Source organism: Sesamum indicum, linkage group LG13 (assembly GCF_000512975.1).
Source record: "Sesamum indicum cultivar Zhongzhi No. 13 linkage group LG13, S_indicum_v1.0, whole genome shotgun sequence".
NCBI classification, from domain to species: domain Eukaryota; kingdom Viridiplantae; phylum Streptophyta; class Magnoliopsida; order Lamiales; family Pedaliaceae; genus Sesamum; species Sesamum indicum.
The window spans coordinates 3,893,026-3,918,674 of record NC_026157.1 but is presented as its reverse complement, the minus strand read 5'-3'; the positions used below and the strand labels follow the sequence as shown (position 1 = coordinate 3,918,674).

Here is a 25,649-nt window from a genome sequence, read left to right as displayed (position 1 = left end):
GTGTAGCAACAAAAGGTAAAAAAGATAAGGATGTGGTCAATTTTTGTAAAAGTCAAAAAGATGTACAAACCATATTTGCTTTCTACCCCATCTTTTTTTTTTCTTTTTTCTTTTACAAGATATTATTCCATTACATTACATAAAGCACACGTCTACAATAGTTCTATCAATATTATATTTATTATATGGGATAATTATATATTTTTTATTTTTTTTGTTACAATAAAATTTTATAAATAAATCAGATGGAGTGGATCGTAAAAATTATCCACTTGATCCATAAAAAAATTCATATATTTTATTAAAATAAGTAAATTTTAATTTATAATCCACGAGAACATTTAATCAGTATAGCACATGAAACTTGTTGTATAGCCATTAAAATGCACGGAGTATTGATAATTTTTCAAATGAGGATGTATTCATAATTATGTCAAATCTTATATGAACTCGTTGTAATTTATTTATTTTTATTTAATAATGTTAATTACAAAGTGTTTGCATAAGATTAAAAGTTTTAAAGAGCTTGTAAGATATTACAAAATGTTGAGAGAATTTCTGAAAAATAAGTTTATAAAATAACTTGGAGAAAATAAAGGTATTTCTAACTGAATTTTTCATATTTCAACGAACCCCATTTAATTTTAATCTCTTCAATTATAAATTTATCATTACTAATATTTTACAAGCGCAAAAATTATCTTTCAGATTTTTTTTAAAATAATAAGTTTAACAAAAATTCATTATAAATTATATATGTGAACAATGTGCAAGTCCGCGAGGTAGCGTGGTTGTCCTCGAGGTCGCATCGCTGACCTCCAAGTCGCTTACGAGCTCAGTCATATAGGTCGCTAGTGACCTCCTTTTTGTCTTTTCTGTACAGTTTTGTACTTTTGTCCTTTTCTATATTATTAATCTGTTTGTTAGGATTTTGTGTTATTTTTAGATTTGGTTAGTTAGCAGGTTGTTAGCTAGATTTCATTCTCTTGTATTAATACAAGCTTAATTTATTTTTTCAAACATGTGCTTGACATAAATTAAGTTTAATATTGAGTTTTGGTTCTATGGCATTTCCGAGATCCTTTCTTGCAGTTGCAAAAGCAACTTTAGTATCGGTTTATTGGCCTGAAAAGAAGTGTTACGTTTTTTCCTTAAAACAAAAAGGTGATTACATAATTAATTAATGGTTAATTATGAAATAAATTATAATAATCTCAGAGTAAGTGAGAGAAATATCCACACATATTTGATAAGACTCAAATTTAACCATTGATCTAAGATATCATTAGTTAAGTTAAAAAAGTGTTACTTGACTCGATAAATATTGCTTTTATTTTTTTAAATGGTGATTATATAATTACATAAATATCTCAATAATTTCAGATAATTATCAGGTCGATCATGAAATAAATTATAATAAACTCACTTACAGTGGGAGAAATACTCACATATCCAGTGAGATTTAAACTTATTTATAAGATCTCAAACTTAACCATTGATCTAAGACAATATTACAAAAACAAATACTTTGAGCCGCCGGACCACCCGTTCTTGCCTCTCACGCAGGAGGTAGTACTAGAAGAATAAAGCTAGAAGGATGAGGCCAACGACAACTTCCGGTGCTATTCTTATACATTAGATTGAATTACATTCACATCCCTTGAGATTTAATATAATTATAAATACATCCTTGTTAGATTGGAAATTACATTTACCTTCCTAATGAAATTTTGTTTAAGGAGGTTTTAGTCTTTTTCAAAATTTATTTATTTTTTGCCAGATAAATGAACGCATTGTAGTGTTTTACAAATCTCAAGAAGGGTAAATATAATTTTCTATTTAATAAAGATATATTTATAATTATACTAAATTTTAAGGGGTGCAGATGTAATTTACCCTAGATTTTAACTGCTATTGATCTTTGGATGAAATTAAATTACCAGTACCATTTATAATTGTCAAACAAGGGCCACCACAAATTGGAAAGTCAGGAAAAAGGGAGAGATAGCTTGATACTCAAGGGATTATCATGCTTTCCATAATTGTTTATAAACTTTAAATTTAATTATTCTCCAAATCAATAGTGTCAATTTTTTTAATTAAAATTATAAGGTCATGTTTTTATTTAATTACTTAAAAAGATAAATTACAACAAATTAAAATTTGGCATATTACGAATGCCTCTTATTGATTTAAAATTATCATTAGCCCTTAATATCTGATAAAATTATATAATTCTTGGATGAAAGTTTGGTATTATCAACTTTGATTTTATTATATTTTTTAAAAAAAAAATAAAAAAAATTGATGGGGTGGATAGATAAAAAGATGATATGCGACGACGGCTAGTTAATCGAAGATTAGAACCATCCTGTGAGGGGTGAGCATAACGTCGTCTAATTCTAATTTTCTCCAAAACTTTCCTACTTATTAACAATTTTCTTTTTCCTAGAAAAAAAGAGTTAATAAATTATCGATTAGGTCAAATTTCGACAGAAGTCGGTGATTTGATGTTAGTATATGCATAAGTGTGAAGAACCTGAATGATGATGATAGAGTTGTTATCGGGGTTTAGTTCAATTAGCAAAATTTAGATCCCATCAGTTATTTATATGAATTCTATTAATGTGAGTTATTATTTTATTTTAATTGTAGTTATTGATGAATTGTAAATATTTGATATTAATAATTCATATATAGTTTTTCAGGTAAATTACGACGGCTCTATTGAGATTTACATCATTACAAATACTTTTTTATTGTTTGAAAAATTATCAATACTCCTCCTAATTTTAATGTTTGTCCAACAACTAACCTATTTTATTAGTCTCTTTAAAGTTTTATCCATTTTATTGAGGTAAACTGATCAAATTTCTCAATTTTTTTTATGGACTAGAAGGGCAAGAAGAAAATTTACCTCGTCAATTTTTTTTTTTTTTTTTACAATTTTTCAAATTTGAACAAAGAAATTAAAAACGACAAAGGTAAAGTTGATAGTTTCGGGCCTTTATCCAAGGATCGCATAATTTCATTAAATATCAAAGGGTATTTGTAATTTTTCAAACAATAATAGAGTATGCATAATTATGTTAAATTTTTAGAAAGCTTGTTGTAATTTATCCTATTAATCATTACAAATGCAGTTGATTAAAATTAGGAAAAGATGCAATTCACCCCCATGTGATATGAGAAATGAGCAAAAAATGCCTGCGAAAGATAAAATAGCAAATTACCCCCTCTATCAATTGATAGGGGGATAATTTGCTTATTTTTTAAAACATGAGGAGATAATTTGCTAATTTATTTTTTATGAAGAGATATTTGCTCATTTTACATATTATAAGGAATAAATTACATAACGTAATTATAATCGATTTACTCAGTTGCGAAGATAGAGCCAAATGTTTTGGATATTTGTACATGGTCTTGTGGTCACAACCCCACATAGATCCCATCTTATCCACAAATTTGGAAATGCATTTGTGTCATCTTTCTTCCTTTTTGATATTTTGAGAAGTATACTTATTCTTTTACATTCCTTTTGGAATTTGAACACCCCCCCAGTAAAGTCATTTTCTTGTTGTTTGGGGTGGAAGCTGTGGCAAATTCTAAGTAATTTCTATGCAGAAAGCAAAGGTAGTATGAGTGCACCTATGTGCCTATTCAACATTTGAGAATCTATACCCCCCACTTAATTTTCTTTGTAGTGATAAAGACATGTAGGGTTAGTTGATCTCAATTTTTGAGTAATTGATTATATGAAAATTAATTGCAATATAAATATTTTTATTGTAATAGTTTTGTGTGAAATTTTATTTCGAAATAATTGATTCTTTGAAATTTTAGTGGGTCGAACAAGCTTCGATGGGTGTTTGTATAATTTTTGTTTTTGCGGTAAATATAAGTTGTAAATTTAGCTGTAGAGGGTTTCGAAAATAAAAGTAAAAAGTGGAGAAAAGCTAAAGTCAGAGTGTTTAATAAAATAATTTAATAGGTCACGGATATGTTTAGTTATAGTTCTATGATGTCCAAGTTAGATAAATCATGGAGGAGAAATATTTAAAATGGTACGAAGTATTACGGTAGAAAAAATTGTATTTGAGGCATGGAGATTCATATTTATAAGTTTTTCTTGTTGTACAATGAACTATAGGTTTGGAAATGATGAGCATGAGCCCATATATACTTGAATTTGGATCGAGCAAGAGTCGACTCGAAACTATCTAAATAAAAAAGGCAAGGATCTTGGCCTGTCCATACTCTATAATTTAAAATTGAGCTAAATTATTAGGTCTATATATGACTTTTAGGAGATTACCCTACATCATACAGGTAAATTTAAAAAGAAAATAGTAGGGTTAATTACATTTAAACTTCATATAAAAATACAAAATTAAACTTTTCCCCAAAAAAATTCCACAAATACACTTACACCTTTATGAGAATTCATCGTTTACACCTGACCCCATTTTGTTATGGTTCGGACGGAAAATGCTAACGCAGAGAAATTATATAAATCTTCAATTTTACCCCTCATTTAACATTCTCATGTAATAATTTTATATTTATAAGAAAAAAAATATAATAATGTTAATATCACTCCATATGTATATATTATATTTATTTTCTTATAAGTACAAAAACATACATAAAAATATTAAATGAGGGGCACCATTTTAAAAAAAATTATATAATTTTTTTGTTGATCCATCCGTAATTTGAAATAGAGCTAGGGCATGAGCTCACCTTCAGGAGATTATCCAACATCATACACGTTGTTTTAAAAAAATATATATTTACGATGAATTCGAGATGTAAACAGTATAATGAGAACTGCGGATTTCTTGTTCTCTTTTATTTCCCATCTTGAGCTATGCTCACAAATTTTCTTTATTATGATTATATTATAGGGTTAATTACATTGGTATCTTTTTGAGATTAGCCCAAAATACACGAGTACCCTTTACTTTTTATAAAATTATAGTTACACCTCCTATTCACATGCAAAACTTACACAAAATACTCTCTAAAAAACATTACACTAACACCCCTTAGGGAATGTCGCTGTAATTTTATAAAATACAGAGTGTATTTGTATAATTTAATTTAATTTGAGAGAATGTGAATGAAATTTATCCCAAACTATATGATGTTGTAATTCTATCTCCTTCACATTCAATCAATTTCTAATCAATATTCCCAATTTGAGATGCTTACCATACATATGTACCTTTCAAAAGCAAGATAAATTTCAAAGAAGATGTGAGTCTTGTGTGACAACTTCCAAATATCAACTTTGACAACTGGGGAATCAACAACCATGGAAAATATAATGCATGATGCTCCTTTTCCACAAGTTTGCAGATGGTGTCTTTTGAGGGATGGAAATGTAAATTTACAAGAACAAAAATTTGATATAACTAATAATGATTCTGATCGTTCTGTTTATATTGTAGATTTGAATTTGATTGAGATTGTAACTTTTTTATTTTAATAGAAACATCAAGTCTGATGGGAGATTAGTCGAAATCCCTCCCGTCTCTATATCAACAAGCATATGGTCCCAATCTACTATCTTGAAAACCAAAGAAAGGGGTCAAGGTCGCAGGGGTCCGATTTTGTAAAAATCGTTTGACTGTCAAATTAGTATAGACGGTTGAGACAAAAATAAAGATATTGTCAAAATGTGTGTTCTATTTGACTTTCAAAAATAGTGTTTTATTAATTGGTTCAATAGTACATATGGCAAGAAAATCTCTTATTTAAATTAGGTCTGCATGTATTGGTGTACAGTTTAGGAAGAATGATCAATCATATAGAAAATATACACTTGTAATCTGATTGTTCAAATATAATAACACTCAATTTTGATTAGAGTTTTTTTAGAAAAAGAATTGCATGATTTTCTCCCTCTATTGCCACGTGTTCGATCATTAATAATTATTCACATCTCGAGTACTGATAATATGCGAATCTTGTCATATTTTTGTATTATCGTGTAATAGAAGGACTTTGGGGAGAATTTAACTCCCTTTTACATGTACTAAATAAGAATGAAAAACGTAAAAAAGAAAAAACATTAAAATTTTGAGGGAAAATGTGAATTTATGTTCTTTCATGGACCTCTAATTAAAAAAATTTGACTTGACATGGAAGGAGTAGTGTGCAAGTAAAGAAAGAGAAAAGATAACCCAAGCAGAATTTTTCCAAACTAAAGGTCCAATTGTCTAAATAAGAAAATATGGGGGGCCAATTTGATATTTTTTCAAAATAAGTGGAGACAAGAAAATAATCATTACACCTATATAAATATGTACATATACGTTGGCCGCACCCCACCACACTTTCTGTTGTAGAAACTGTGTTGGTGTGTGAGAGATAAAAGCCATAGAAGAGAGAGAAAGTCAGATAAGGGTCATCCTTAAATTGTTTAACGAAATGGAATTCTTTGAGAAATAGTTATTAGAAGTCTTCCACTCCCTTTGGGTTTCAAACTCTTCTTGTTATCGTTTCTGGGTTTCTCATTTTCTTTTGAGAAATCTCGCATTTTTCGGTGATATCTCCTTTTGTTTCTTCAGTCCCAGATACGGTTTCGGATTTTACGGTGATTTTGCAGTTTGATTTTATGCTGACACTTTCACAAAGTCCAATCTTTATATGGGTGATGAGATGAGCAAAAGGGTCTTTTTTTTCCCTTTAATATTCATTTTCTTGAATTTTACTAAATAGGATTTTTTCCCCCCCCATAATTGGGTTCTCTGTTTGTTTACGACTCTTAAACTGAAGTGTTCTTGTGGGTTATTGGGAGGTGGGTGTTTGATAATTTTCCTCAATCAAGACTGGTCTTTGAGTCTGAGTTGTACGGCTGTCGACATGGTGGCATGTTTCTTGAACTTAAATTTAGAATTTTGTACTGATAAAAATTCTTTGACTCTTCAAATTTTGGTACAATAACTCTTTGAAGGGACTATTGGTCGATCACTTGCTTCTATTTTAGCATTCTGTATCTGGAGTTCCTAGAGTTGGAAACACTTGCTGATAGATATTCCTTCGTGGGCTTGGAGCCTTGGATTGAATTGATTTGAAATTTATTGATATTAATTGAGCTCGGATTCTTGACAACTCCAATTTCTTGATTCTATTATCTCCAAATATATAAACACTGTTCTTGTGCTGTCTGGAGAGGAAAAAGAGGAAAAATGGCGCTTTCCTTCACTAGATTTTCATGGTTGTGGTTGGGTGGGAAAGATAAAGAGCAAGTCTCAAATGGATCATTGATAAACTCCATAAATCCTTTCGGTGAATGGGGCTTAGGATTGAGAGGAGAGGCTGAAAATCTGAAGTTTTACTCAATGAAAGGGGGTGATAGAAGGGTGCCCTCGTCGAGCTCGAGTAGGAAAGCAAAGAGGAAATGGAAGAGTAGGGAAGAGAGGAGCAGGAGGATTGACAAAGAGTATGATATTGTATTGGTGCCATCGGACGGTGTTTGTTTATCAGGATCAGAATCTGATGACTCGGACTGGTCCATCGGGTGGGTGGAGAATCATGCCCCTGGTTTCCTGGGTGATGATGAGGTTGATGATAGTTTTGCTGTGTTGGTGCCTTGCTATAGGCATAACTTCCAAGAAGTAGAGGAGAAGGGCGAGGAGCCTAGTATTCAGTTCTTGAGTGCTGTTAAGAAACTTCCAAATGATTATTCTGCTGGTAAGGCCTAGGCCGTATATGGAAACATCGAACATGTTTGGATGCTTTTGCTCGTTCGCGATCTTATGGATTGCGTTTGTTATTTAACCGTGATAACATGATATAATCCATATATGAATTGGTGATTTGGTCTATATTGTTCTATGTGTGATTCGTCAAACGCTCTATCTTGTGCCTGCTGGACATCAAAGAATAGGATGAGAAACTATTTCCACTGCCAACTGCCCACATCTTTTAGATTCGGCTTGTTTTATCTCCATGATGTCATTTTTACAGAAGTTAATAGGTCCCAGGCTAGTTTGTGTTTGGGGGAGGGGGAAGCCTTGTTGGCTGCTGAATCATTTTCAAACCATGTTCTAGCTTATATACGTGGCTGTACTCTATTATAAGGAGAATAGTTTTACTGGTTTACACGGTTGCAATTTTATTTTACCTCATTGTTAGGATATGGCTTTTCGTCGACTGTGCTGCTTGACTGAACCACACGTAGCTTTGTGGAGGGATAGTATTCGTTCATGCATAACAACTTTAAAATGGACAAAATTCATGCATGGAAATAGCAGATAGTGCAGAATCTTGTGTGCATTGGGTTAGGAAAAAAAAGTACTTTCTATCTTTTCATTGAACTTAAGTTATTTGGAGCATGTGGACACAATTACTGTCTGTGATGATTCCACTCTAAGATCCTTAAGGGGTTTAGGAAGAATTTCTTGAACCAACTTTTACCTATTACTGGCGACGGTATGCTCTCTCAGTGCCTTATTTGTTCCAACCTCAAGCAACATGCAGAAGTTAAATTTTATGTTGCTCTATTTCTTGAATGTCGTTAAGCGGTCCCAATCATGCACACTTGAGGACCGACAATATGCCTGCTCCACATCATCATCATGCATTAACTTCGTTGTGTTCACGTTCCTACACTCCTATTGAGGAAATCTAATATTCTGCATCATCCTAAGGGGATTCATGCTTCTAGAAACTGAGTACTCGTCGCATTATTTCATTTTGCTTTTGCAGGGGGTAGGGAGTACATGGAGCGTTGGCTTTCCTCACTCCACAATTTTTGAAGCTGCTGCAATGCTTGGCTGTGCTGATTACTACTACATTTTGTTGTCATTTTAGAACCATCAACTTCTACAGAGTATATGTCCTAAGTTGAAGAAGTTGCTGGAAATCTGAGGAGACGGTGTTCTTCAGGTTATCAGTGTTAGGCTTATGTCGACCGTGGCTGGAGGAAACTCTCGACATATTTTGCTGCTTTGGTTAGTGTAAATACCACCATCGAGACTATGTTTGAAATGTTTAAGACTTTGAACTCTCTGGATGTAAATAAATTGTCGCTCGTCTGATGGATCTAAGCTGCTAATGCTCACTGTACATATCGGTTTCACTTGCTGAATTTTCACTCTTTTGGAAGACGTTCTGCTGTTCTTTCAGTGACTATCTTTTGAATAATGCAAGATGCAAAACTACTTCGTGTTTGGGATTATTATTCGTTATTAATCTTTTGCTCCTTCGGTATACCATCCATCAAAAATCACACTATGGAGGGCCATAAATGGATTCAGTCTGTTACTATTCAAACATGGTTGCTTTTTTATCAAGCATCAAACGTTATGTCGAAACAAGCGTTATTGAGTTTAACATAAAACGAGCTTGAGCTGACCCTTTTACCTATATTTTCTTTGCATCATTCGACTAATCGAGTAGTACACAAGCAGAGCTTCAAATTCTTGTCGAAACCAAGAGTTGGGCTCAAGTTTTTGTTTGTTACTTTACAAATACACGTGAAATGAGTTTTTAACGATCCATTTCAAATCAAATATCGAGCAGAAATGCAATACTGGTGAAGAACTTCCCATTCCATGTTGAAGAAGGTCTTTTGTGGGCTTGACATGATGCCAAACTGGCAGGGGCATGTGACCATTTGTTATTTGTGGAGAAAAAGTGTGGTTATGTTGCTGTCTAGTGGGCTTCACAACACAAGACACTTGTGTTTTTTCAGGTCAATTGGTAATAGCTCCAAGACCCTCATTGCCTCCTGTTATTTGTTTGTGGCTGTTGTATGCTCTGTGCTGATTGGTGGTGGTGGTGATGATGATGATGACTGTGTGATTGGCCTAGCAGTTATTGTGTTCATAGAAAAATAGGTTTCAAATCTGAAAAGGGTTGGCCCCATTCCCTTTGTTTTCATTTATGATGATTGTTCAATGTTTCATTATTGGGGCTTGCTGCTTGGAGCAAATTGTGGCTGAAATTTGGATTTTGCTTTTCAAAATTATGATTTCTTTTTTTCCATAAATTCTTTGAGATTCATTCCATCATTTTTTTATAAAAAAAAATAACAGAATATCATGTTTTTCATAAAAAAAGACCTATAAAATATCATAATCCCAAAATATATTTTCGTTCTACCACGTATTTTCGTATAAAAAATTATCACAAAATATCATAATTTAAATTTATTTTTATTCTACCACGTCTTTTCATACAAAAATTATCACAAAATATCCTAATTCAAATACATTTTTATTTTATCACGTCTTTTGTCAACAAAAAATTATAAACATTTTAAGTCAAACATATTTTTATTCTATCACGTTTTTTCATAAAAAAATTCATCAAAAAATATATTAATCCAAACATATTGTATTTTTTCACACAAAACCACCAATATAAAAAACAGCAACTCACTTGAAAATATTAAAAATTGGAATTGAGAAAACAAAACCAAACAAGCCTAATTTTGTGTTTGGACTTGATTGGTTCTTTAGAGGATGTTTAGTTAAAATTGTATTAAAAAAATGTTATAATTCCATACATATTTGTAAAACATTTTTGAAGTTCATAAGATATTTGATTTTATTCTAAAAATAAGATATAGAAGTGTTTGGATAAAATAAAATGATAAAATTTATAAGATGTTAACATAATAGGTTTGTGATTGATATAAACAATATTAAAGAGGTTTTTAATATTTTTTTAAAAAAAAGTTAAGATTGTCGTACCTTTTCTACCGTAATTTATAAGCTCTCAACATTTTATTTCTGGATTTTATAAGTTTTTTTATTAAAAAAAAAAAAGCTTTATTACCCAAAAATTCAGGATAATTATATAGACAAGCCTTAATGTTAGGCCTAATTACCCAAATATATTTTTTTGCAATTTTACAGGTACATTCCGTAAAGGGGTGTGGGTAAAATTTTGACACTGAATAAGGGGTATATTTATAATTAAATCTACAATGTTAAAAATGTACTTGTAATTTTGCTAAGAGTTGCGGATGCGTGTAATTAAACTTAACCTCAAGAAATATTAAATAATTTATCCAAAAAATTATCAAACACTCTGTAATCTTTTCTAAATTTTTAAAACATCTAATAAAATACTTTAATGAGCTTATAAGTTCAGCCAAAATACCTTTTTAGTCGAGTCAAATTCCTATGAACATTAACTATGCTGAACAAAAGTCGAGCACAAATAATTCGATTTTCTTGTTTATATTATATATATATATATATATATTTTAATCGAGTTTGAGCCGAACTTCAAATCATGTTCAACTAATAAATACAACTTGGTTTATTATGTAAAATGTGGCTTTCCTCTTTTCAAAGGAGTTTTATTAAACAATTCTCAATATGTACAATAAATTCTACACTAACATGAGTATTAATGTAATTGGCAAAATTATATATTTAGTCCTATAATTTTAAATCGTTAGCATTTTTTATCTTGTAATTTATTTTATTTATACATTTAGTTCTTTTTTTTACGAACTTAGTCCTGAATATTTCATATTATCATTTTTTTTATAAATTTAGTCCCGTGTTGACAATTTTGGTGCCCTTTACAGTGAATAGCTTCTATTTTTTATCTTGTAACTATGAGTCATTAGGATCAAATTTGTCAATATAGGACTAAATTTGCGAAAAAAATGATCAAATGTGAAGTGTTCAGAACTAAATTTGTCAAAAAAAAAAAAAAAGATTATATGTCTAAATAAAATACGTTATAGGACCAAAAGTGGTAGTGACCTAAAGTTATAAGATCAAAAATATAATTTTAAAAATCTAATTTTATAATTTAATATTTTTCTATTATTTTTATACTTTACGGGCCCAGTTGTAAGCCCGGAATGAAATAGATAGGTCCAATATTCATGTTGATTTTTCCCTAGCCCATTATACTCTGCAGCCCCAATGATTAATTAGGCCAGCTGTTGGGTTACGGATCTGGGCCAGAATGTTTGGTGGGATATCCAGATTATTCATCAGGCCCATATAAAAAACAATGAATTTCCATAAATAAATATATTATAAAAAGTTAATTATTAAAAAAATATTGAGAGAAAATAAAGATTAAATAAAAGCAATTTTAAAAAATGATAGACATGAAAATACCAAAAAGAGTTCCCCCCCCCCCATATAAGGTATAGATACGTATGTTATTCCAATAAAAAATAAATTCACTATATTATATAATATAAGTGTATATGTACGACATAAAAAAAAGTACTCAAAATTTTAATAAAATTTTGTAGTAATTACACCAAATATTTAATAAAAACATTACAAATAACCCTAAGAACAATTTGCGTCAAACCACATATTTCATAAAAAAGTGGGGAAATAAAATAATTCTTCATCTTTTTACAGCTATATAGACGATATTCATATCAACCACGATTTGTAATTAAAAAAAAATACTAAAAAAATTATTAAATTGAAACTTAAAGAGATATTTTTTTAATACTAGCTCAAACTTTAGAGTTGTATCTATAATTAAAGAAGCCTTATATTAAAATTCATCTGAATTAAATAATTATTACAATTTTTCAAATTATTAAATTGTTCTTGAAAGGTAGCTAAAGGTGGTGGTATATTCTATTACATTTTCAGGTGTACATTGATGTCGCACTATTAATTTATCAATTCATAAGACGTGGTTCAATTTGTGAAATTGAAGTTTCATGACGTAATTAGAGGTTCTGGGTCCAAATCACGCAATATGCATAGTAAGTTGTTTCTAATACATAGTAAGTGTTGTTTCTACTGTAATAATAGGTGTTCGTCGGATTCAATTTATTCAATTTAATGGTTCTTATTAAATATTAATATTCAATAAGAATAGTTGTAATCGATTTATTTTTTTAAAAAAGAAAATCATTGATTCACATATGGTGGGATGTATGTAATATATGAGTGGATATGATGTTAATGTATGACATGAAAGTATGATAGAAAATTCTTCATTAGTTACAGATAACATCTTTAAGTTATATATAACTATGAGGGTGATAATTTTAGTCCTATATGAATTCATTTTAGCAATTTAAGTCTTGTAATTTTAAAAAAAAATTCACAAATTAACAACAAAAATAGACCTGGAATTGCTAAAAAACGGACGAAAAAAGTGTTGCACCTTTTTCTCCTTCACTTTCTTTTTTGAAAAAAATTACATTTTTAGTTCTGTAAGTATATGATGGCAATTTTAGTCATATCCAGTAATTTTAGAATTTTTACACATTTACAATAAAAATAACTAAAATTTGTTCAAATGATTAAGAAAAGTGCACCTAACTGGTGCTTTTCTGACATTTAGCAAATTTTGTGTCATTTTTGTACTCAATTTATGAGAATTTTAAAACTACAAGACAAAATTATCGAAATCAATACGTACGGGACTAAAACTGCAATTTCTCCCGTTATTTTTTTTCCTTGAATTACTATTATTGTTTTTGTTAATTAATTAATTTATTAGTGTTGCATTAGAGGGAATATGCCGTGGTGTTTGATGGCAGTGGACTCCACGTTCGCAGTGAATGGTTGGCTACTTTGTGGAGGGCCGAACGCCACTTTTGGAGCTAAAAAACCTCATAAACCAAATGATCCCACAACGTTGTCTTAAACAATGATTTGTTGCTGCGTCTCCTGTTCTTGTCCCAACGAAAACATTGATCCTGAGCTGTATAATTCGCCCCTTTTCCCCTCCGCTTTTCAAGCTGAAACTCTTTCTCTTCCTCGTTCTTCATCAATGCCATGTGAAGGAATTGTCTGAGAGGAGAGAAAGAGTTTCTGATTCTGATTAGTATCAACAGTTTTAGCAATAAAGATCGGATTTTTGCTTTTTGGTTGAAGCAAAATGTTGCAGAGAGCTGCGAGCAATGCATGTTCGTGGTGGTGGGCTAGCCACATCCGGACAAAGCAGTCGAAATGGCTCGAGCAGAGCATGATGGGTACGTTGTGCACACGCCCCCCTTTGTCTTTTCTATTACTGCATTGACAGAAGAAAAGGGTTCGATGTGTTTTTGGTTTTCATGCAAGATCAATGTACAAGTTTTGTTGGGATTCGATGCATTATAGTGTTTCTTTATTCCTGGGCTGATCTTTCGTATGTGTTGTTTTTGAGATTGATCTTGATGCTGGAAATGGTGACATGGTTTTTGTATCCATTGGATTCAAGAATCTGACATGTTCGATGTTTACGTGTTGGATTAATATCGTTGAAATGTCCGTCGATCTACGTGCATTTCGTTTTAACAAAAGATGTAGTCTTGATAGGACACATACTTGTTAACGGGGTTTAGCTTGAACAGTCTGAAGCAAGAGTAGTCCTCTTCTACTATTACTCTTCTTTCGAGTATTTACATACATGGCTGCACATGCTTAAGGTGATGAATGAGAGATTGCAATTTAGTCCCTATTTGATTTCTATGATTGTGGGGTCGTTGTCCGATTTTCAGGGGTAGATCAGTCATTTTGACTTCCAGGCTATCCTTTGGTTGAGGTCCAAATGTCTGTATCTCTTTTTTTTCCAGACAACCTAATTTTTCAAGGAAAGAAGAATGAGGCTGATAGATCCTGTCTTGATGCATGGCTTTCAGTTTCTTTGTTTGATTGCTTTACATGATTGGAGTTCTTAATTGTCTTGTGCAACATCAATAGGCTATGTCATATCTTTCTTGTTTCGTTTTCAGATGATTTGATTTCTGAGTTTCTGTAGTTAGATCTCATACCAAGTACGAGGAAACGAAGACGTTCTTGTTTGTTTGTTATCAGTAGTTTGTATTTGATTTATGCTTTTAGTTTAGATTTTCAAAGATCCATAGTGTTCTTTCAAGATGAGAACTGAGAAATGGACATGATCAAAAGATTGATGATCCCAGAGGATTCTTGTACTCAAGTTCATTGACATTGAGTCTGAAACTATTTTCCTCCATGTTTTTAGGCATATTCTGCATGTCTTTTTCCTGGGAAATTCCTTCTGTGAATCCCAGATTGTAAGACCTCAAGATAGATTTGATTCAGCATATATTATACAATGTCTTAGATCCGTATACACACCGTATTTATACGTAAATGAACTCTTAATAGTAAGATTTATTACACTGTAGACATGGAGGAGAAAGTGCAGAATATGCTTAAGCTCATTGAAGAAGATGGAGACTCCTTTGCCAAGAGGGCTGAAATGTACTACAAGAGAAGGCCAGAGATCATAAACTCTGTTGAAGAATCTTACCGCGCGTTCAAAGCCTTGGCTGATCGATACGACATGTTGTCCAAAGAACTGCAAAATGCTAATCACACAATTGCAACTGTATTCCCGGAACAGGTTCAGTTTGCAATGGACGAAGATGAATACTGTCCGACCCCCAAGATGCCAAAAAGTTCACAGATCCCATTAGGGAACATGGCCAATGTGCCAAAAGTCCCCAAGGCACCAATGGAAAACCTTAAAGGCCTCTTAAGCACAGCTACGAAGCCATTCCAAGTCAAGAAATCATCGAAAGGCCAGAAGAAGAAGAAAAAAGCTGGCATCAAGTCCGGTATGAGCAGGGAGGAAGCTCTGGTGGAGATTGAAAAGCTTCACAAAGAAACTCTAACACTGCAAACAGTTAAGGAGTTTGTGAAGAGTTCGTACGAAAGCGGGCTGGCAAAGTACTGGGAAATTGAGAACCAGATCGTGGAGATGCAGAACAAGGTGTGCAGGATGCAGGATGAGTTTGATGTAGAGATAGTCATTGAGGATAATGAGGCTCGCACATTGATGGCCGAGGCAGCCCTGAAATCGTGCCAAGAAACTCTGACTGCGTTGGAGGAGAAACAAGAACAGTCAACGAGAGAAGCCGAAGAGGAGTTCAAGAAGATTGAGTCTGCTCGTGAGCTTCTCAAGTCACTCAGACGCGAGTGTCTTAAAGAAGAGACGGATGAGCAATACACGAGTAAAGATGATAAAGCTGGAGGTGAATCAGAGTGCGCACTTAAAGATGTGAGTGATTTGGTGGAACTGTCGACAGAAATTGATCCAGTAGATGAGAAGAGTATAACGCCTTTGGATTTGAGCTCGATGGAGGCTATGACAGTGACTGAACTGGCAGAGAAGATAGACGAGCTTGTCAATAAGGTGATCAGCTTGGAAACTTCAGTTTCATCTCAGACAGTTCTTATTAACTCATTGAGGATGGAAGCGGATGATCTCCATGCACAGATAAAGAAATTGGAGAATGAAAAGGAGAGTCTGATTGGTAATAAGCGTAATCTGAGCACCAGGGTGAAAGAAATGGAGGAAAAACTGAACAGGCTTGAGGCTCTAAACAAGAACGTGGAGAGACAGAACAGCAATCTCCAGTCGAACTTTGCTGAAGCTCGTTCAAGTCTTGGTCAACTGTCGGAGAAGCTAAGTAATGTAAAGCCAGATGAGGATGGAGACGAAAGTGATTCATCACAAAAAGAGGCCAAACCGTCTTCTTCTGAAAACAAGTTGCAGGAGAAGATCAAAGATCAAAAGGTTTCTGCTGGGAAGTCGTCGTCTTCAGGACACAAGTCACGGGAGGAGATCAAAGATCAAAAGGTTTCGATGGGAAAGACTTCCTCCACTGAAAACAAGTTGCAGGAGGAGATCAAAGCTAAAAAGGTTCCTGTTTTGAATCCAGGTATCAGTGGCAAGCTCATCCGTGCTTCCAAAACAGACGAGAACGAGGATGTGAAAGAAGTAGATGTAAATGTTCAGAGTTCTGAGCCATCTGTTTCTAAACAAGAAGAAGCTCAAATACCAAGTAAGAAATCAGTTGCGTTCTTGGACAATTCCATCAAAGATGAAGCACTAGAGGACTTGTTGAAGGGAGATGAGCTGAACTTACTCTTGAGTGGGACCGATGATCGAGAGAAAGTCCTGCTTAAAGAATATACAACGGTTCTCAGGAATTACAAAGATATCAAAAAGAAGTTGATTGATGTGGAGAAGAGAGAGAGGGATATGCAATTTGATATGACAGTGCAAATGAGAGAACTAAAAGAAGCTATTCTCAAGAGGGATCAAGAAATTCAACAACTTCGTCAAAAGTTAAACCAGCTGCAAAGCAATAAGGATGCAGCAGAAGAGAAAGGCGTACCACCTGATGCGCCTGAAGATAGAAGTGTTAAACCTGAATCGGAAAGTGTGGATGTGGAAGTGGTAGAAGATGTTAGTGCCCCTGCCTCAATAGAGAGAGTAGATGTAATCAAGTTGGTTTTTGTTGACAAACCTCCCACCATCTCACCTGTCGAAGAGAAGCTCCGGTTGGCTATTGATGCAATACTGGATGAGAACTTGGATTTCTGGTTAAGATTCAGCACAACATATCATCAGGTCCAGAAATTCAAGAGTGAAGTTCAGGATCTACAGGATGAAACATCGAAACTCAAAGAGAAAAAGAAATCGGAAGGAAATGCTTCAACACAGATAAAATCAGAGGCCAGGCCCATTTACAAGCACTTCAGAGAGATACAGACAGAACTGACCATGTGGTTGGAGCAAAGTGCCACCCTGAAAGACGAACTGAAGTGCAGGTCTGCATCATTGTGCAGCATACAGGAGGACATCACGAGAGCTCTGAAGGAAGGCGTCGAGGAGGAAGAAATCCAATTCAACAGTCACCAAGCTGCAAAATTACAAGGTGAGGTTTTGAACATGAAACAAGAGAACAATAAGGTTAGAGAAGAACTCCAGACAGGTCTAGATCATATAAGTGTACTTCAACTTGAAATCGAGAAGACGCTAAAACAGTTGAATGAAGAGTTTGGCATTACTAGCGATCAACCGCAGTTGCAGCACACTATGAGCAAGTCTCGAGTCCCTTTACGGGCATTCATCTTTGGAGGGAAACCAAAGAAGCAGAAGTCTATCTTCTCCTTTATGCATCCCAATAGGAAATTCCAAGTGGTGAGAACCGGTTTTGCCCTGACTATTTAGTAATTCTTGATCTTGTTTTGCTTCAGTTATTCATTTCAAAACGCCTTCTTGTATTTAGGCATTCATATGTAGAGATAGATGACAAAACTTTTCCTTCTTCTCTTTTTGTTTTTTTCTTTTTGTTTTAGTCCCTTTGGTTTCTGAAGCAAGATTGCTTTGAGTTGTAAAAACTCTCAGATTCCTATAGTGTGTAGGCAGCAGACTTTGCTTTTCTTGTCAGTTTTTATGCTTTGTGGTTTATTTATATTTAGTTCTTGCATGGCAGACTCTGCAGTTGCAAGTTGCTGGTGGAAATTTTTTTGTTTTCACAATTTTGTTTCTCTATGCACAATAGATGCTTTTAGGTGATGCATAAGCTTCAATATCCTCCTATTTTTGCATGATTCTCAGGATACTTCATTCAGTCTTCTACCTTCTAAGCCTTCTCTGTTTACTTGAAAATGGAAACCAAATGGGGGCACTGGCAAGTAAAAAACGTTCAAAAGAAGTGGAGATTGAACTAAATTACTGTGATAATGCAACACATTCGTTGATTTCACAAACCCTCCATCGATATTTCAGGTTTCTCCCAAGGCAGTTAAACCCTCTGTTGTTCCGTTATTCCTCATCGAAACGAGAAAAAAATGATCTATATGATTGTTAGTCACCCAAGTATTTGGTTATGTTTGCATGTTCCATAGTAGTATAATGCCCTCAAGAAACTCGTCATCAATTTCTGTTCAAACAACTTTGCCAAAACTTAGTTGTAGCTTCTGTAACCATTTTTTTACCATGAAATAACAGTGTGATTCAACTCATGCCAATCCTTATTACCTGCCTCTATATTGCAATACGATACCTTCTATCCGTTGATGAATGTAAAAAGCTGATGACAGAGGATGCAAACCAGATTCAGAACAGTTGAGCTAATTAGAAGTGGCGAATGAACACTTTGTTTGTCTTAACTATGTCTTGCATAGACAAAAACTGGACAATATAGTTGATTATGCTGCAAAGGCAGTTCAGAAACACAAGATCGATAAGAATTGGTAAAAAGTTGTTTCTGAAGTGGCTAAAATGAAAACTGGCAACAGCAAGGTTCTATATACATAGTAATAGAGAACGAGCAGATGATATTGCTATATATCAAATGAAACTTCTGAAACCACCTTTGCTCCTCTGCCTTTGGCCATGTAAAGTCCTATGTGATGCATTAGGTCCTGTACCAGGCAACACAAGAACAATAAGAAACAAGCAGGTAGGAATAACGTCATCAGCATTTCGGAAAAAACAGGCCGTTTAAGTTTAGATTTGGACAATTTGCTCAAGTGTATCTATTATATCTCACGTAACAAAGTACTTGCAGACCACTCATGTAACAAGGGTTTGTCTACAATGCAAAGTAATGGAGGATCATAGTCTTAGGAAAAGTGTATTCAAGCTTGAACAAACGATTAAGCTTGACCTCTCTTCAACTTTCAAGTCTTGCCTTCATGCTAGTCCAAATTACACTTTTGAAGAGAATGTGAGAAAATCAAGATGCTCAAAGGTAAAATTTTCATATATCCATCCTGACATTATAATCTTTATTCAATGACCCCGTGTATTTGGATAGAGAGGTTAATTAAACATCAAATATTAGATCATCAGAAAAACAAACATATCCTACTTTTGTTCGGTAGAATGGAAAAATAATCAGTGTCAAGAAAACAAGCAGGGCTGACATGATTACATGGAAAATAGATTTATTGAGAATGTCTAACCTGAGGATGAGCTAGAGCACCTTTGATATTTCTAGCAACATGTAGCGGAAGATCGAAAGTAGCACAACCATGGGAATACACAACGACATCCTCCAAAGGAGAAAGTAGTCCACGGTTTCTAGCAGACAGTGCCGAACAGATAAAATCCAGGACACATATGTCTGTGCAAATCCCTACAACCAATATCTTAAGAAAAGAAAGTACTGGTCAGAAAAACATTTGGAATCACAGAACATGTACAAAAATACCTACTCCCAAGTTAGTAGAACCAAAGAAAAACTCATCACAGTCTTATGTTGTAAAAGCACTCACAGATTTTATCTTGTTGGCTTTGACCCAATTGATGAAGACGTTGGAGCCATCCTTTTCCAGTGAACCAAGAAATCCATCGATGCAATCCTTGCACCGAAGTGTAACATTCGGTTCATTTTCCAGCCACTGCAAAGCTGCATTAAAAAAAAAAAGAAAAAACATGAAAGAAGGCAAAAACATAAATGCATCATGAAAGTACTTGAGGAATTAGTACCAGGAACCAGCTTTGACTCATCGGTTCCGGCTATACAGTGAGGAGGATAAGGGGGCTCCGGAACATCTGGATGATGAGAGTCAAGCAAAGCATATATAGGCCAATTCCTTTTACAGAACTCTTTTGCAAGTTTCACAGATTCATCCACCATTCCAGCAATTTGCTTATCAGGTGCTTGTGGGGCCTGTTTGGAGATTGATATTAACATGAATTTGATATCATCAAGAACTTATATGATAATATCAGTAACCAAATTAGATCAACACAAGCTCACCTATGATAAAAACTAACATGAATTCAAAAGCTCATAGACAATTTCATACCAATCAAAGCAAACTGAGATCAATAGACCCACAAACATTACTACTCCAAATACAAAGAAATCAGACAACTCCCACACCAACCAAAAAGCAACATTCCCATCATCAACAAATAAGCATAGGCAAAGAAACTACACAAAAAGAATAGCAAAATAGAAGGAATGGTTACATTGGCATGACTGAAATGCTAAGTACATATAGCGCACAACATAAGAAACGAAAAGGGCTCACGAGATTTCCAGAACCAACGGTGCAGAAGCCATTAACGATATCAACAAGCACCAAACCGATCTTAACTTCACCGGAAAGATGAAGAATTTCCTGCTCAACTGGAAGCTCATTCCTCAACACCTCCATAGAAACCATGAGCGGGCTCCCAGATTCTTGATTTTCTTCCAGGTATTTACGATTGCAGTTTGGCTGGTTGGCCGGGTCAAGTACGCAATATGGAAGACTTGTTCACTTTTTGTTGGCACTTTAATTGATGAAATGACACCATTTTCTGCTCTAATTTTGTTGTGGCTGGCTGGATTCCAACTACCCCTTTGGATACGCTGATAGATACTCTCAAACTTTCAAGAACGCTGGCTACTCATCTCATGTCATTTTCTTGGGCCTCAAAAACAAAATTTAATTAATCTTGTGGAGGTTGTTTATTACTAACTCTCCGTTATTCTAATGTTTTTCTTATAGTGATCTAATTTTTTTAAGGATCAATTAGAAATTACTTTTTTATTGTATTGTAGAAGTATTTGTTAGACAATTGTTAATTTTAAACAAATTTTTATAATTTTTTAAATAATAAAAAAATAATTTTTTTATAATTTACCTTTTTTAAAAATATAATAATATCACAAGTGGCACAATCGATAGTTCATTAAACAATGTATTGTCTTCTCCGATTTTATATATTTTTACGATTTTATTTTTAAAAAAATGTCTTACATATATCGAATCATATTAATCTATTACGAATTAACAAAATAATATATTTTATATAATATTTCTAAACACAAAGAAAAGGGTCTGTTAAACTTAACAAACTAAAATTCATATTATATATTACATTTGTTCATATTCAGACCGTATATTTATGTGTCCCTACAACGTAAAATCCGGGAAATTAAGGGGCACTTGTGTAATAAATAAATTAATGAGCAAGTGGGATTTGAGCAATGAGTTGTTGGCAATAGCCAAAATCCGAGATTTGATTGGCTTGAGATACTTTAGAAAGCTACTCAGAATCTTACTTCCACCACAAATACTATAAAACTCACAGAAAAGGGTGGTCACCGGCCCACCACATTGGCGTAAAATAGGGCCTGGTTCGAGTCACAACCCACGATGAATAGAAATAGATTGATCCTTTCTAGGTTGGTTTGTAACGAATTTGGATCAATCCTGGAAACTAAAACAACACACCTCATTAAATTAAGTATTATAAGAGGGCCAACTCCATCTCATAATACATCTACATAAATGACAGTTCTACATCTCAGTAAAGTTCAAACTCATATCATGATGTCCAAATGGGTAGTACTGACTTGACCGTTAATATTACAAGTCCACTTCATTTTCATTGAGTGTTAACACTATTTATTTTGAAAAATACAAGTTGAAAGTCAGACAGGGTACAGTTTCTGTTGTATTTTAATAGCTTCAAAACCAAACTTCTTTGAGTTTTTTATACTAGTAGTCTAGTATCGATACCGTTGCCGTTTGGCATCTTATTATTGTTCTGGAAGTGGTCTGTAATAATTTTGTATTATTTGATATACTTTTTTTTTTAATCTCAATTTTATTTTATGTTAGCATGCAGATACCATTTAAACAAAAATACTCGACACCAATTATCAAGTAAAGTAAAAGATAAATAAAGTAAGCTGAAAAAATAACAATTTTTGTTCAATAACTTTAAGCTTTATTGAGTGTGTGGAACGGATATTGATATCTAATCAAATATTAATTGAAAATTTTCATGTGAAAAAACCCGTAGAATTACACATCATCATATACGCAACCCACCTATGGATTCCAACATGATTAATGAGGAAAATTCATGAATGGCACACCACACAGAAATTTGGCAAAGTTGAAAGGGTAAATTACTGTCTACAATTGATCGAGAAAGAACATGTGTATATCTACAATGCTGAAAAGCAAGTCGGTCATTGAAGCAGTAAATGCTGCATGCTGTATGTGAGAAATAAGATAAATAGTGAGGCGACTGATAGCAGTCAGCTCAAAATCATTTGCCTTTGCCAGCATCATCTGGCAACCTTAAACCCATAAGTCCTAGCAGATTGGAAGCAGGGCCCGACAGACCTTCTTGAGAAGTATACGAATCGAGGAAATTCTTTACCAGGTTGATATCCACATCCACAGGGGTGAGCTCATCATCCATCTCGTCATTAGCATTGGATGTTCCCTGCATATATATATATTTGATCCATATAGTTGAGTATGTATTATGAAGAAAGCTAGCACGTTCATTGTCATTCTCAAACATGCTTAGTCATGATTGCGGTAAGTGGATCTGAGGGGTAAAATAAATTCAAATCTCGCAGTTTAAGTTAGCAAGACTTCAACAAAGTAAAGCAAACTTTGTTGTTAACCATCACTTTAGTCCTGATAGATTTAAAGTTTTCATACCTCGTCGTTCTTTCTAGAGGATTCTTCCTCATTGTTCTTTCTAGAGGCTTGATCATGTGCGTGAACAAAGGTTTTACTCAGTGTGGTAGCCTTCAATTCCTTGTTCAGAGCATCCGAATAGGAACGCATGAACTGATCCCCTCCCTCTTCAATGTCCTCTGAATGCTCACTATCCTCCTCATAGTCATCTGCAAGTTCTTGTACTATATTAGATCATGTGATCTATCAGCATGCCCAGAAGCACAATCTAAGAATTAGACAGCTAGGGGAATTTTTCAGACTCACACAATACTGAGCTGCCCAACATAAAAGGTTAGGCATCGAAGTAGAGCCTCAATTATAATTTTATTCCAACACATCTACTTGACTCAAAATCCTAGTATGGAAGTACAATATTTAGTTACACAAACATTAGATCTTTACTTATATTTGTATTACTTTTTCGATAAAAACAATGCTCAAGTTCTGAGAATCATGTTCCAAAGTTTTACTCTGGAACAGCAGCAATCCCTAACAAAATTACAGGATAAAACAGCTCACAAATGCAACAAACAGTGGAGGAAAGCAGGAGAATCCCCCACCTCAATCAAAGGGGAAGAAATCAAAAGCAGACAATTTCCCAGATCAACAGAGATTATGAAGTAACATTAAGAATCAATACATTAGAAGTAGTTGCAAGATTACCAAAATCAAGGTCTGATGACGATCCTTCTTCAAGATCAAAATCACTGCCATTATCTTTAGAACCACGGTTTCCCATTACTGTTTCCATGTCTTTCATAAATTGATCGACATCAAAATCTACATCTTTAAAGTCCCTGAAAATAGAAGAATAGAATCCACATATATAATCCTGTGAGATTTTAACTATAGTTATTGAAGAACCCACAAGCTGCTAAAGAACATGGAAAACTCAAACTCAGTCATATGATATGACAGTAATAGCAGATATTCTTTCAGCTGCTCGATTAACATTAAATTGCCTAACAGAAAGTGACATGAATTATAAGTAAAAAGAGTACTATTCTGATAGTTTACAATAATTCACTGAATAAAGGGATGAGCAAGACTTTCATCCTGTTAACTGGCAGCTTATGCTTAATCAACTCTTCATATATTTCCTTATCACAATTTATTTTCCTTGAGCTATACTATTAGTTAGATCATGCCAGGAATCTCACGTTAGCAGCATAACTGTTTGTTTTATCACTCTCCATTACAAGAACACAGACGATGTGTATTTGCTTTTCAGCACAACAGACAAAACCACTAGATAGAGTCGAAATCTTGTTGCATGAGTGTTACCAGGTTGTCCTGATCACAGTTGTGCAGTAAAGTGATATTACGTATGTCAATAACACCAAAACTCCATTAACACAACCAGCAGCAGCACCACTCTCTGTTGGTTTGTGCATGAATACGTCTTCAAACATGCATCTCATATAAAACCATGAAAAACATAACACCACCCAACATGCTTCAGTTATTGGGGTTGAATGTGCCTAGAGAATAAAGGCAAACCCCTTCTATGTGAGCATGTTGCATGGCAAAAACTTTCCTAATTTGGATAACTGCACCTAATTGCAAAAGGTAGAAGATGACTCAGTACAGTCACCTGAAATAAAATAATTTTAATACATTCCTTAGTGAAACCCCAATTTGTAATTCTAAGAATAAAAAATCAATAACAGTTGACTTAATTAGAAACTAAACAATTCATCAAATAATAATACTTGCCGAAAATAAGGAAATAAGTATGGTTTTTTGTTTCATTCCACTTATTTAATATTCTGTCTCTCAAGACAAATTACCACTATATAATTAAAAAAAAGGCTGATTTATATTATCAACAGTGACTCAAACACCCCTACATAATGACTCATCATGGATAACTAAAAATCCAATGTCCTTTTATAATTTCCATATTTATGTTAGCTAATTGCAGTATATAATCTATAAATGCAGCAGCAAAATAGTTTATTTATACATGAATAAGTTGTTATAAACACAAATTAAGAGAAAGCAACACTGACACGCTCATTACTCACATCAAGTTGCTGCTCCATACCATATATGAACGGTGGAAAAGCAGGCAAAAGCTCAAGTTAGATCATAAAAAAAGTACTGAAAACCTAATACTTTGTGGCATAGAGCAACAAGTCAGCCATGCATCTATCTGAATTCTGAACTCAAATTAAATAAAAACAAAAAGTTCAGTCATGCACCTCACTCAATGGCACCAATTTATAAAGGAATATAACATTCATAAATCAACAAGCCTCAATGTCTCACTGAATAAACTGAAAGTGGGTTATAATTTTCACTTGAGAAAATGAAATGAAATTTCACTAAGTTGAAACGCAAGAGAAAGGGAAGGATGAACCTGTCCTCTGGAACCTCAGCACCTTCATAACTTGAAATTTTCTCAACAAATGCCTGCATAGACTTAGCAATCCCCCCAAGATCATAGTC

At 33.7% G+C, this 25,649-nt stretch overlaps 4 protein-coding genes across 4 annotated transcripts in view; 2 read left to right on the top strand and 2 right to left on the bottom strand.

The window, feature by feature from the left end:
- On the top strand, positions 6,344-9,193 carry LOC105176389. The gene is made up of 2 exons (XM_011099173.2): positions 6,344-7,704; positions 8,722-9,193. The coding sequence occupies exons 1-2, from the start codon at positions 7,200-7,202 to the stop codon at positions 8,769-8,771; spliced, it is 555 nt and encodes a 184-aa protein (XP_011097475.1). The 5' UTR covers positions 6,344-7,199; the 3' UTR covers positions 8,772-9,193.
- Positions 13,621-18,329, top strand: LOC105176388 (kinase-interacting protein 1). Its single transcript, XM_011099172.2, has 2 exons — positions 13,621-13,942; positions 15,101-18,329. Exons 1-2 carry the CDS (start codon positions 13,849-13,851, stop codon positions 17,935-17,937), a joined length of 2,931 nt encoding a protein of 976 aa, XP_011097474.1. The 5' UTR covers positions 13,621-13,848; the 3' UTR covers positions 17,938-18,329.
- LOC105176387 (nicotinamidase 1) lies at positions 18,847-21,122 on the bottom strand. The gene is made up of 5 exons (XM_011099171.2): positions 20,757-21,122; positions 20,206-20,389; positions 19,992-20,125; positions 19,680-19,865; positions 18,847-19,136 (listed from the first exon to the last, which is right to left on the bottom strand). Exons 1-5 carry the CDS (start codon positions 20,889-20,891, stop codon positions 19,056-19,058), a joined length of 720 nt encoding a protein of 239 aa, XP_011097473.1. The 5' UTR covers positions 20,892-21,122; the 3' UTR covers positions 18,847-19,055.
- LOC105176385 (protein ecdysoneless homolog) overlaps positions 22,462-25,649 on the bottom strand; it is a 4,787-nt gene continuing 1,599 nt past the window's right edge. Inside the window, 4 exon segments of the mRNA XM_011099170.2 lie at positions 22,462-22,953; positions 23,178-23,365; positions 23,862-23,995; positions 25,561-25,649. The exon segment at positions 25,561-25,649 is cut by the window's right edge and continues 14 nt beyond it. Coding sequence (XP_011097472.2) covers positions 22,774-22,953; positions 23,178-23,365; positions 23,862-23,995; positions 25,561-25,649 — 591 coding nt within the window. The 3' untranslated portion in view covers positions 22,462-22,773.